General features: G+C 47.6%; 1 protein-coding gene across 11 annotated transcripts in view; it reads right to left on the bottom strand.

The window, feature by feature from the left end:
* Nucleotides 1–13,259, bottom strand: part of SLC25A22 (solute carrier family 25 member 22) — a 51,778-nt gene that overhangs the window by 20,159 nt on the left and 18,360 nt on the right. For 9 of the 11 annotated variants that reach the window (XM_086895741.1, XM_086895742.1, XM_086895747.1 and 6 more), the window contains 3 exons: nt 8,330–8,436; nt 4,103–4,228; nt 904–959 (listed from right to left, as the gene is read on the bottom strand). In XM_086895741.1, coding sequence (XP_086751867.1) covers nt 904–959; nt 4,103–4,228; nt 8,330–8,349 — 202 coding nt within the window. In that variant the 5' untranslated portion in view covers nt 8,350–8,436. Of the gene's footprint in view, nt 1–903; nt 960–4,102; nt 4,229–8,329; nt 8,437–10,333; nt 10,585–11,798; nt 11,981–13,259 lie in introns of those variants that run through there. The other 2 variants (XM_086895749.1, XM_086895748.1) reach the window with 2 other exon arrangements.

The raw sequence follows: 13,259 nt of genomic DNA, 5'->3' as shown, positions 1-13,259 counted from the left end.
GTGCCACCAAGAATGCGATCTGAGCACCCCAGATAAAACTGCATATGCAGGCAAGTGACTATCAGGACACAAAATGAACCAGAGCTCAGTGTCAATGAAGCCAGCTGGACTGTGCTGCAAGCCAAGAAGGTATTCCACATTTTCTTCTGCTACAAGTAAAGTCAGGATTTGGCCTGCTGGTCTCCTCTCCTCAAAATCTTTAAAAACTTACAGGGATTTTGTGTTTAAACTAAAAAAGTTAAAAAGGTACAATGTCAGCTGAGGAACTCACTGCTGTAACAGACAGCCTGAGCCAAGGAGCCAAGAGATTTCTAGCTGGTCAGCACACAACAAACAGCTGAAGCTCCACCCTGAGCCAACCTCTGATTTTCTTACCATCCCAAGGGAGATTTTTGGAGGGCAGGTTTTTTTTTAATGTTTTTTTTTTTTTTAAACTGCAGTTTGTCTTAATGCTTGAACAAGGCACTTGGGCATGCTTGAGACAGCAGGCCTGACCATGCTGGTGGAGGGCTTTGACATAAATTCTATCATTAACCACAGAACTTCAAGATTTGGTTTGCTACTGGCCCTGTCAAAAGTTACCATTCTCAAAGTGGGAAACATAACATACAGTCCTGGAACAAAGTCCAGCAGCTTCACTTAAACTACTGGTAAAGATGAACTTCACTAAGTGGTAAGGTTTAACAGCAAAACACTCATGAGGAGGACACAAATCCTCAGTGGTAGATATCTGAACAGAACCTGCATGGAGGAGTTTATTTTCAGAAACACCTGCACTGTTCAACCTCCTAGGATATTGCCAGGTTACTGCTTTATGTGCCAGAGAACAGAGCTTCTCCTCCTACTTATGCACCAGTGCTTCCAACGCAAAAGCTGTGCTGTGCCTGAGTCAGCTGTACTTACCTCTGTACATGCCAAAGTAGCCTTCCGACCGAATTGTTTTAATGAGGCAGTCAGACCTGCAAACAGAACAGAGGCAGATTAACCACAGGACCTCAAAGGTGGGTGAGCACAGAAAAAAAAACAAAGCAAATTTCTTGGAGTGGTTTCTATTTACATTCTGTCAGCAAAACCCCCAGCTGAGATGGGAACTGCGTCAGTCTCTGAATGTGCTGTTGTTGAGGCCTGAGACCAATCTCAACCCCTAATTCACAGGGGCTTTGAAACCCCTGGCTCACCCTGCACACACTGTCTGCTTTACAGAAACACAAAAGGGAAAGTGTCACTGCAAGGGCTGTTCATCCAGGGTCCCCTGTGGCAAATGCACATGAGATGTTCTAACAAGCAGATCCTCGTGTACACATTTTTAAATCTAGCTCAGGAGAGGAAATAAGGGGGGGGGCAAAACTCCCCCCACGCTGACTTGTTTGACTTACTCCGTGAAATTTAACACAAGGCACACAAACACGAGATGACCTGAACACTCAGTCATCTGTGGCCTCCCACGCAGATTAAAGCACGCACTTTTAACACATCAAGTCCCACAGCAGGCAGCAAGCACTCAGGCTCTTACCCTGAGGAGAGCGCGGCAGGATACCGTGCTCTAAGGGGAAAACTGTCACCTTCCTCATTGCAAACACATTTACTACCAATGGGAAAACCCTGCAGAGCACTGGAATAGCTCAAAGACTTTTGAAGGCACAGACACACACACCTAGCAAATCCAAAGGCATGGTTCAGGAAGGCTGCACAGATTCCCAGGCAGAGCTCCCCTCTCTGGACCACAGCTACATGATACCTGGATGCTGGCTGAAGGTGGCTTTAGGGTCCTTGGGAAGAGAAAGGTACTTGCTGTGGCCATAGGGGAAGGGAGAGGTGCACACGCATGTATGTGTACATAATTTAAGGAGCAAAAGGCTCTTTTAAGCAGTAATAAGAGAAGTGTGGCTGATGAAAACATGAATACATTTTTAAGACATTTGGCAACACAAGGAGTAAACTTATTCTCAGCTCTGGAGTAGTGCTGAGGTGGAAGAGAAGGAAATAACAGCTCCCTTGAGGGCTTTATGGCCCTGCCTGGGTTATTTGTGAAGAGCTCATCCTGCATTGCTGCCAGTCATGGCAATGAGTTTCCCCTCTCTGCCGGGACTCCCTGAATACTTTGGCATCTCATTTTTCACACACTCCACCCCAGCCCTGCAACTTGCAACATACTCATTTCCTTCTTCCGAGCAGCCCCTCCAACACATCTGCAAGCCTCCAAAATCTCAGTGCGCCTTTCTCCTACCCCTCTTATCAAGTTCTCACACTGCAGTGCTGGAGGCAACACATTTTCCCTGAGCCAGTGATGCTGCTTTGAACAAACTGCAGCAGGGAAAGGAGTGAGAAGAGCTGCTCCCCACCGTATTCATACAGCCCTGCTGCATCAGGATACAGCTTGCATGTCACTTAAAGCCCCTCAAGCTGCAGCAGAATGAGATGCAGCCAAGGCCACATCCAGCTTTCTTCTCTCTCTGGAAAAAGGGAGCCAGCAGCCAACTAAAATTATACATAACATACCTGGGACAGCACAGTCCAAAAGCCAAGCTCTCTCCAGCCCTCAGAAGTCCTCCAGTGTCTTTGTCTTTTTCAAGTGAAAGATCTCTTGAGCCAAGCTCAAGAAGTAAGGCATGCTATCTTAAATTAACAGAGCTTAACATTTTAAAGGAACTTGTTGCCTTCCTGGGTGTTCAGCAGATACCAGGTAATTGGTGTAATCAGGAAATCTAGTATTGATGGGCATACAGCATTTCGAGAAAAATAAGTCCCTGTAACAGGGGAAACTTTCTTAGGAAAGCTCAGCCCTTCCCTTTCTCAGAAGCAGCCAGTTCAAGTACACAAGGAAAATCTTATGTATTCCTTAACAGCCCCTCATCTTACAGAAATTCCTGGCTATGGACTTGACTGCTGGAGGTCAAAAGCCTCTCTCCTACAGAGCTCTCTTCCAGACATGAAATATCCTGGCATGCAGTCCCAAGGGGTACCTACAAGTTCTTCAACCTGCCCAAACTCCTGTTGCTGTCACATGTCAGGTCAGGAGGATAAGTGATCCTCAGGGAGGTGATGCAATCTACTGCAGGAACAGGACACAACAAAAGGGGAGGCAAAGCAAAATGGGCGGTCACATCCTGCCAACAAACCAGGGCACACTGACAGTGCAAGGAGCAGAGTGCATGGGAACTGTCATGGGAAGCACCAGAGCCTGCAGCCTGAGCTCATGTCATCAGCTAGAGCAAGAAGGCACAGAGACTGAAGACATCAGAAAGAATTTCCTTCCTATTCCCCCTCTGCCTCAAATTTTTCTGGGCAGGAAAGAGGGAAAGATGGTGTGGAGGAGCAGGAATAAGGTTACACTCGTTCTAACCAAAGCAGTAGGAGGACAGGACATACCTCACCAGTCCCAGTCCCTTTTCCCCCTAAATACCATGAATTCTTTTGGAAAACTAAGGCCTGTCTCTGGTTCCTAGGATAAAGCATCTTGTGCTGAGTGTGGTACACATTCCCAAAGCAGATACACAGCCCTAAGCATCCAACACAAACTCCAGGTGAATTTGGTGGGCTGGATACACTCACACCTTCTTTTCCTACAACCTGCAGTACCTGGGGCTTTTCTGGACACAGGACTGATGGTGTAACTACAGCATATATCAACCTGTGATCCTTCAAAAGGTCCACATACGATGCTCTAGACTGGGAACGAGTGACTCCTTCCTCTTTTAAAAACTGATACAGTAAAGGAAGGATCTCCAATATCAGAAATGGAAACAGAGCAGAGGCAGAAATTCCCTCAGGCACCTGACTAGCTCAGGAGACTTGTGTTTGGGATCAGGTGATCAGGATTCCTTGTGCTTTGGTTCTGAGCCCTGGCAACAGTGAACACACTGCTCCCAAGCAAGGGATGCAAACAGATGTGGCCTCTGCAGAGAACTCCTCTGCTTGGCTCAGCAGCCTCAACAGCTGCTCTATTTATCTGCTCTAGCACAGCTTGGCTCCAGACTGTCCCGGGCTTTCCTGAGGATAGCCCAGTTCCTAGAGATGCTGAGCTCACCTGAAAGAGGTATCAAAGTGGAAGGACTCCCTGTGGAAAGCCCAGAGGGATGGTGCCCGTGTGGGCAGTACTCACAGGCTGGTGTACATCCGTTGGCCATTCTGCTGGTTCTGCAGGCGAGTTTTTGCCAGGTCAATGGGAAATACACAGGTGACCCCGATCAGCCCAGCTATCCCTCCATTGATCAGCTTGGCAGGTAAACTGTAAGGGGATGAGAGAAACAGATGTCTTAGCATTGGGTAATAAAAGAGAAGGGAAAGAAGAAAGAGCTCTTTTGCATGAGCAGAGTTAATGCATCGCTGTGAGACAAGGCTGTGCCCCCCAGCACAAAGGAAGCTCTTCTACAAAGCAAAGCTTGGTTCCTGCTGTGTATATGGGGAGACAGAGAAAGCAGCACATACCATCAGGACAAACCACTGATGAGTGGAGTGGAGCCAAACACCTAACCCACACATTACTAGGAGCAGGAAAAATTCTGTTGCCCAGGACCCGGGGATTTCTGCTGTGCCTAGAGGAGAAAAGACTGAGTGCTGGACCATGTACCACGTGGATAGACTTCAGTTAGGGCCCGATGGCATCCGAGCCAGCAGGTTTACTGACAAACGCTTTCCTGCACCACAATCAGATCTGCAGCTAATGAGAGGTTCGTGACACATCAGCTGCTACCATCATGTGGGAATGGGCCCAGCAGAAGCACCCAGCTGGCAGCCACAGAGCAGATGGCTGCAGCCACGGGAAACTGCTTCCAGACCCACCGCCCAGGGCCAGGGGAACACACACAAAGCAGCAGCCTGGCGAAACCACCGGGCCGGCAGCCCGCACGGCCGCAGATGCGGAGACATGAGCTCATACCTCTGGGGGAAATCAAAACCTGGCTCGCTGCACGTGCTTCCGCAGCACGGGGCTTCTTCCACTTTCCTTTGTGTTCCCACAGAGAATTCTTGCAAGTGGCACTGAGTGAAAGCCACATCAGCTAAACATCGGTTCCCAGCAAATTCAATTAAGAAAAATGTCCTGCACTTACATGCTCAATAAACCACTGCGCACAGAGACAAAGAAAGCCTGTTTGAGACGGCTCCCTCCAATAAAGCACAGGATATGGCTCCCTGAACACAGGATGTGTCAGATACTAAACTGGTGGCTGACAGCAGTCCTAGACAGCAGCTGGGTGAGCCTGCACGACCTATCCTCCCACCGAGGGAACCGGCACACTGCCTTTCACTGACAGTGACTTGCTGCTCTGGATGGGGGGACAGACTGCATCGGGAACCAGCAGTGCTGAGGCTGGCTGAGGCATGGTGGGGTGAAGCCCTGCAAACATCTTCCCCGCAACAGCACTTCAGAGCACTCTGCATCAAGAGGAAATTGCAGAGAGGATCAATAAGCAGCCATGCCTGAGGGAAAGGCAGGATATGGAGATTCAAAGTTTCAACTTGAAGGGCTCCTGAGGGAAGCAGACAAATGAGGGATGGAAAAAATATAAAAGACTTTGTCCACAAATGCTAAGTATGATCTTGACATCTCAGGACTGACATAGTGACACACCTTGACACACTCCTTTCAGCCTTTGCTGTCCTGCACCCAAAACTCCTTCCTTCTCAACATCTGCCTGATATAACACACAGCCCCATGACTGGCACAGCTGGAAGAAGAGGTGCCAAGGACAGACAGACAGATCTGAGCTCAGCCTACAGCTCCAAACTAGACAGTGCTGACGGAGATTAAATCAGCATGGTACTTCAGAAAGGCAGGCCTAAATCAGTGCACAAGCTCAGTGCAGAACTGGGCTTTCAGACCTCAACAGCTCCAGACTCTTGCCTCAGGGATCTTTGTGCCACAGTCTGAGAATGGAATAGATTTGCCTGCAAACTCGTACACTCAGCTTGTTCTCAGGACATGGGAAAATTTCAAACAGTAAGCTTCACATCATTGTGCTCTCCTTATTTAACCTGGTCACACTGAAGGAGGAGGTTAGAGACCAGATAAAAGTCTGCCAAGATGGAGACACCATGGAGAAGGAAGGTGTCTGAAGACAGATTCACCTTAACCTCCCCAAATTCAGCTCTGAAGTCACTGTTGGCAGGTCACAGACTGCAGCACAACCAGCGCCCCCTTCCAGCCTCAGCACTGTCCTCGCTTCTCTAAGTGTCCCTGAAACACCTGGGACAGGCAAACACTTGTCTTTCTCAACCTGTTCCAATAGTGAAATCATCACAGGGCTTATATCAGGTCGGGCTGAGACACAGACACAAAGGTCCTGACTGCTGCTACTGTTAAGTGCATGAGATTCCCCAAATTCAGCCCAGACCCCAGCAGTAAAGGGGAATGTTCTGACGTGCCTGGGCAAGCCAAAAATTTGAGGCTGCAGACAGCCTCTTCCTGTGGAAGAGAAACTCTTGCTTAATACTCCCATCCCAACCAAATTGAATCTACCCAACCAAATTTCCCCATGAACACTGCAGGGGAAAACTAGTATGGATGGACTACAGGGCAGTATCCAGCAAGACACCAATTAAGTTCTACATGCACTGCTGCAGAAAATGCAGTGCCCTTGATGTCACCTTGCAGCAAACCACTGCTGTTGATTTTAGTCTTTTGCTATCAATCTTGTTCTACTAAGGGGTGACAGAAACAAATCTCCTTGGCTTGGCTGCCTGTGACCACTGCAGACACGTGGTCCCCTCGACTGGAGAGATGACCAAAGCAGGAGAGGTGAGGGATTTGAGGCACTGAGAAGAACATGAGACAAAAACCATTCTACCTGAATCAAAAGCTTTTTCCCCTGTGACTGAGTCATCCCACTTCACACATCAGTACTCTCTGCTCTCTCAAGGGATAAGAATCTACTGTGCCTGGTCTCTCTGTCCTATTTAGCTTCTGCACAGCTACTGCCTCTCACTACCTACGTGCGCAGGGCTTAGTGAAACGGCAACAACGTAGGCCAGCGTGCAAATGAAGCCATTTGCTCAGTTTAATACAAGAAGGGATACAAAGGTATCCCAGTTCTCCTCTTCTACTACTCCTGCTCAGCCCTTTTAACTAGTCCCTGTAGCCAGCAAGCCCCTGCTCACACTGCCAAGAGCACACTGGAGGAGCCAGAGCACATCTTTTTGGACACATCTCCTCTTGTAGGACATGTTTCCTCTTCCTTCAAAATACCTAGCTTCAAACAGTCACAGACATCTGATCCTTTTGCTTTTGCTGAGGTTATCAGCAACACAGACCTGTCAGGCTCCATGGAGGTGAATCTCAGCATGCCCTTCATGAGTGTGTTGGGAGAGTTCCAAGTGCTCTCCAAATTTGGTAGCGGATGATGGCCAAATCTAGGCACACAAACACTCCACAATACTGTATTTTTATCAGCACAGCTCAGGACTGTTTACATTTGCAGACAACAGACGTACAGGAAGATATCCTAATCATGGCAAATGCTAAGAAGGGGCAGCTCTGTTGCTTCCAGCATTCAGGCACTGCCAAGTCCTGTCCCTCTGTCACCAAATTTCATTCATTCACTCACCCCACCTGTCCTGAACCGGTACCCTGGAAAAGATAATGTTAGAAAAGCAACATGAAAAACCACATAGGAATCCCACAGCATGTAGGAGTCACTTAGCTGGGGCAACTTCACAAGCAGCAAAAAGTTAAAACCACATGGAGGACTGTGCAGATCCACCTTACAGAGCTCTTAGGAAGCAAAGGGTACAACTGTGTCTTTCTAGGAAATACATCCCAGTTCATTCCCACAGAAGACTCAAATCCAGCCTTTGCCAGAACCAGTGCTATTAAGTTTCCAATGTTCATGTAAGTGTCAGTAATTATCAGTGGTGCTTCGTGTTCCTGCTATCACTCAAGCCTTGACTGTCTGTAGAGTAAGGGCACAAGGCAGCACAAGGCTACATAGACTTTGTCATTACAAGTACTGCATCCTTGGCTGGTCAAGGACCTGGCTTTGCTCTCTTGATGCCAGCAGCTGAAGTCAGCAGGTCAGGGTGACCTTTGGAAGAAGAAACAAAAAGGAGCGGACTCATGCAGGGTAGAAAGCAGAGGGTAGAAAGAAAAAGGCAATGAGAAAAAAGAACTGAAGAAAGCAGAGATGTGACAACATGGCAGAGACAGAAAATAAGAGAAGGTTCAAAAGAAGCAAAATTAAGAAAGGAGAAGAGAAATAATCAGAACTGTTTAAGACCAGAAGAGATGAGTCAAGTGATTTCCTCCAACCTCCTGGATCCCAAATGTAAATAAGTTTGAAAGATTTTAAATAAAAACCTAAAGCATAATTTAAAAAAAAAAATTAAAAGTTACCTGATCTGTTTATCAGCCATTTAATTCAAACTTGATCTTGTTAAGAAATGAATCTGTTCCTTCAAATCGTTCTTTTTCAGTCACTTATTTCTCACTTCAGTTTCTTCCTGGGAAGGGACAGAAAGACACCAAGAACACAAAGTTGAGACACACTCTTCTTAAAGCTCAGGGGCTAATTGGAAGGTAGGCTGTAAGGTTAGGACAGCTGAGGCACAAGTGACTTAAGGGAGCACCTGATCTCCTCAAAGAGGAGACTGAGCTCCAGAGGGAGCCTTATAAACGTATGTGTGTAAATATAAATATACAAGGACATATGGAGGGAAGAGTTGCCAGGGTCATCAGGTTCTAGCAGCATGTGAGGAAGGAGAGCAGCCAGGCAGGGCACAAGCTCTGCCCAGCAGCCAGGACAGCCGTGTCTGCCACTTCTCTCAAACTTCAGAGAGCATTTCACACCATACCATATGCATCCCCAACCCTCTGCATGTCCACTCAGCCAGCCCAAGATAGTCAAGAGTCATCACAAGACTCTTTTAGCACTTCCCTTCAACACATACATGCTGTGTCCAAAGGACAGCCTTCAAAAAACTGCTCTTCCAGAGGTTACTATCCTTCCCCTATTTCTGAGCTTCAACAAACAGCCCGTGTTCAGCCTTGTGCCAAAATTGTCTTTTAAGCAGTGCCTCTCCCTCCCCAAGCTACTGATGCCACTTTGCCCTTTGGACCACTCCTTTCAGCTCAGTGCCAGACTGCAGGAACCAGTTCTCTCTAAGACTCTTAATTGTTACTGTTTAATGAGAGCTGTTAAAAGTCACCACACAAAGAAATCTGGACACCAGAGAAAATTTCAGAAGTGGCCACAACTTTCAGCTTTCTGGAGATGCCTTCATCTCCTCACCTCCAGCCTGGGAATCAGATGCCCTATGCTTTCTGCAGGTGTCTCAGCAGTATTCATCCAACTTCCTCTCTCTTCCCTTTCACCTGCCGCCTGGATGTTGAGCCAGAAGCAAAGGAGGTACCTTTGCCCTTTGCCTCTGGAATGAAATTTGCTCTTCTATTGCAGATTTCCTAAGCCACAAAGAATCTCACATCCAACAGAGTGGCTTACAGGCTGACACTTCTGCTCTGGAGATACCTCTGGCTCTCAGTGCATTCCTGAGAATAAAAGGTCCCTGGAAGTGTGAACAGCTAGTGATGGTGCAAAAACAGGTATGAGAAGGAATTTAGGTCCCCTTCTTGTTATATCAAATGCCAAGGATAGGACAGCATGAAACCATTTGTACAGTCCCACTCTTGGACAACATGAGACTGAAACTGCCTTTTCTGCAGCCCCACATTCGACTGGAGCTGTGAGAGAACAGCACGCGGAGCTCCCTAAGGAAAGGCACTTCTCCTCAAAACAGTGCATGCCAACCTCACCCACTGCACTATGCTGTTATACCTTCTGTGACCTCTCTTCAGACAGTTTACCTGATCTCAACTGATCTGCAGCTGCAGACCGTAAAAAGCTCCAGATCAGCTAAGTCTGCACTTTCCAAGTGAAAATCACTTACACCCTTCATTACATGTGCTTTCATATGCATATCCACAAGAGCAGCTTGGTTTAGGTTAATCTAATTTTTTATCAAATTAACCAGAATAAGACAAAAATATAAAAATACAGGAAGACCAGCAGCTGAAAACCTGTAACTCTGTCATAAACAAGCTGTGAATAATGAGAACTCACTTGACAATGTCTATACCCTCAATAAACTTGTGTTTATTGAGACAGGCCTGACAAAATACATGCACCAAGTGGCCCTGATAGCCTACTCCAAGCTCTGGCAAAATGCCCCCCTTGTTGCCTCTGCTGTACCCTTCCATGCAGAGGAGCATTCAGGAGGACAGGCATCCACCAAGAAGGGCAAAAGCAAGAAAAGACAGCAAGGCTGCCAATATTCACCACAGTCAGGCAGTCAAAAGAGCGAGAGACTGAGACAGATGCACAAATACAGGGCTGTTTCTTACCTGCTGACACAAGTAGGGCAATGGGGTCCCTCTGCACCAAAATGGACTTGGGACAGCTGAGTTTAGTTCTCCCTGGCCTTTTTTCCTTTTGACTTTTGGCTTCAGCTCACCACCTGCCCAGTAACTACAGAGTCCTCCTGCAGCTGTCTGATCCAGCTGGAAAACTGCTGCTGCTTTCCACCAGGGAACAGATACTCCTGCTGCAGCTGCACAGCAAGACAGGGTAAAAACAACCTTCCTGGGTTTTAAACTGGGCAAAGTTACAGGTTTCCTTGGTGCTGGCTTTACAGCCAGCAAATACCAGGACTAGTATCATCTCCCCTAACAAAAGCCACTCAACTTGTGGATGGGTGACGGGAAGCGAACAATGTGATCATTTTACAGCAGACACCAGCACTTGATAACTGTTTAAACAGCACCTGGCACAGTAGAGGCCTGAATGTCTGTGGCCAGGGGATTTTAATGAATTAAGGGATTTTAATGCAATGAAGTGGAAAGTTTATTTGAGCTCTGTTTGTTTAAACAGAGCTCCAACAAATGATCATTTGCAAAACAAACCCTAAGTCACCCCAAGCTCTGACCACTTTGTTGTAATCTACAGAACTCCCTGAGTCCCTTGAAAGAGGGTGAATGATGAAGCCTCCAGTGGTCTGGCCAGAGAGTTTCTGAGCTGAGTCAGACCTCAGTTGCTCCCAGGGCAGGAAAATAACTGCTACCATTCTGCAGTCTAAGAGGGGGGAAAAATGGGCTGGGAATTTTGTAGAACACTTTAAAAACAAATCCAGAACAACATTATACATTTAACCTAGAAAATAAAGAGATTAAATAAAGACCTAAGTATATCTTCCCAGGAACACAGTGCTCTCAGGAGCCAAAAATCACACATAAAAGCAAGCAAGCATCTGCAGCCAAGCAGGGTGTAGCTCCAAGGCTTCCTGTGGGAGAAGTGTCAGGGAGCAGGGTTTGCATCTTCCTAGGAAATCTCCCATCAGGGCCTGTACTGGGGTAGCAGACAAGCCAACAGCAGCAAAAAGGTGCTGATGCCTCAGAAAGTCTTTGAGTGGTTAAACTTCAGGACAAAGGCACTGCTGGAACTGGGAACCTGCATGGTAAAAGAAGCTGAGGAACTGGGAGGAAACTGGTAGTAGGTGAAACAGAGAATCACCTGAAAGCCAAAGAGGCTGAGCAGCCTTCATGGAAGGGGATCCTAAATTGAACATCCCGTAATTAAGAGAGTGAGAACAGCATGAGAGTATTTCCTTCCTAGAGTGCTGTTAACACAGCTAGGCATGGATTAATGCCCCATTACTTGCACACCAGGACATCCCTTTTACATTTATTAAAATGATCAGGCAAATTAGTTTCAGAGCCACACGCATACCACTGCAGTGCGAATGGCCCGAAGCTCATGCTGACACATAAAAAGCCCAGGAGCCTCCTCAATCCTGCCTTTCCCATTTCTCACCTCTCAAAAGTCAGCTCCAGATAGCGACAGAACAGCCACACACCACAATGCAATCCTGGACAGCTCGAGAGGAATCTGGTCCTCACAGCCTAAGCCACCAGTGAAGTAGTGCTATTTTTTTCCCCAGCCTTGCCACACATCTCCCACACAAATCAGACAGCGAGGCTTTCTCCAGGAAGGCCAACCTTTGTATCTGCTCTCCTGATCCCATGGGGCTGAACTTTCAACCTTCAGTTTTTGCCTTATAACCTGAAGGAAATGTTTACTAGAGAATAACAACCCACTGTGAGGCATGGAGGGGAGCACACAGATTAATTAATATCTCATTAATACATCACACCAGCAAGCTTGGATTGGAGACACAGGCACCCAACGTCTCCACAAGCCATCACGGGAGAAGAAACAGGTTAAACTTACACCTCTCTGACCTTGCTCATTGCATTTAGTGCCACCACACTGCCCTATAGATGTGGGTTGCCACCTCTATCCCCAGATGCCACTGCTCTACCCCCAGTCTGAGCTGAGTACAGCACCCTCCTTCCTCCACTCTTCCCCTGCCAGGCTGCCAGGGCCATAGCTGGCATACTCCAAGCCAGCTGTGGGCTCCCAGTCCACCAGCTCCCCCACTCCTGCAGGCATGACCCCCACCCCTCCCAGATGCCAGCTCTTCACTTCTGCCCTCTGCCAGCACTCCACTTCTGCCTTCTGCCAGCACTCCCATTTCCAGATCCCCTCCCCAGCAGCTCCAGGGGCAGCTGAGCACATCCTCTCAGGCTCAGACTGCTGCACATGCTGATTTATCTGAGCACACACAGGCTGCCTATGTGTAAAGAAAACCTTTAGCAAATGTCAGCTGGTGCTGCGGCCGAAGAAAGCAATCTGTCCCTATAACCAAACGTGTTCCCATCCCTCATTTCATGGCAGCACAAATATTTGTGCTGGGCAGTCAGACAGGAATGAGACAGAACTGGAGCTCCAGCATGGGCTGGAGCTGTTGCTAAAAGCCAACTTCCAAACGACAACCTTGACTTAAGAATAAACAGCAGAAGAGGAAGTCACGACTCCCTTCCACAAATTTCTATTTGTCTTGAGAGCAGACAAACTCAAAGCCCTAGTGAGAGAAGCTGATGTCAAGAAGCAGGGCTCAGAAGGTGAGCAGAGGAAGCAAAGCTGTGCCAGCATCCACTGTGTCAAGAGGACACAGTCACACAACCATTCACAGTCAGGGATGGCAGGGGGAAGCAATCAATGACGAGTACCTGCTGAGAGACGAGAAACCCTCTGGGATCAGCACACTTTCCTTCACAGCACATATGCATCTGAAAGTGTGGACACTGCCAAATTTTGTTAAAGACTGGAGCAAAGCTATCATCACAATAAGGTTTAAGGAATGCAAAATAAACTTCAAGTATTTCCTGAGAGAAGCTGCTTTCTAGATGCACGCACACAGTGCACAAGGGA

Source organism: Cyanistes caeruleus, chromosome 6 (assembly GCF_971803275.1).
Source record: "Cyanistes caeruleus chromosome 6, bCyaCae1.hap1.1, whole genome shotgun sequence".
Lineage (NCBI taxonomy): Eukaryota > Metazoa > Chordata > Aves > Passeriformes > Paridae > Cyanistes > Cyanistes caeruleus.
This window is presented reverse-complemented; position numbering and strand designations above follow the sequence as displayed.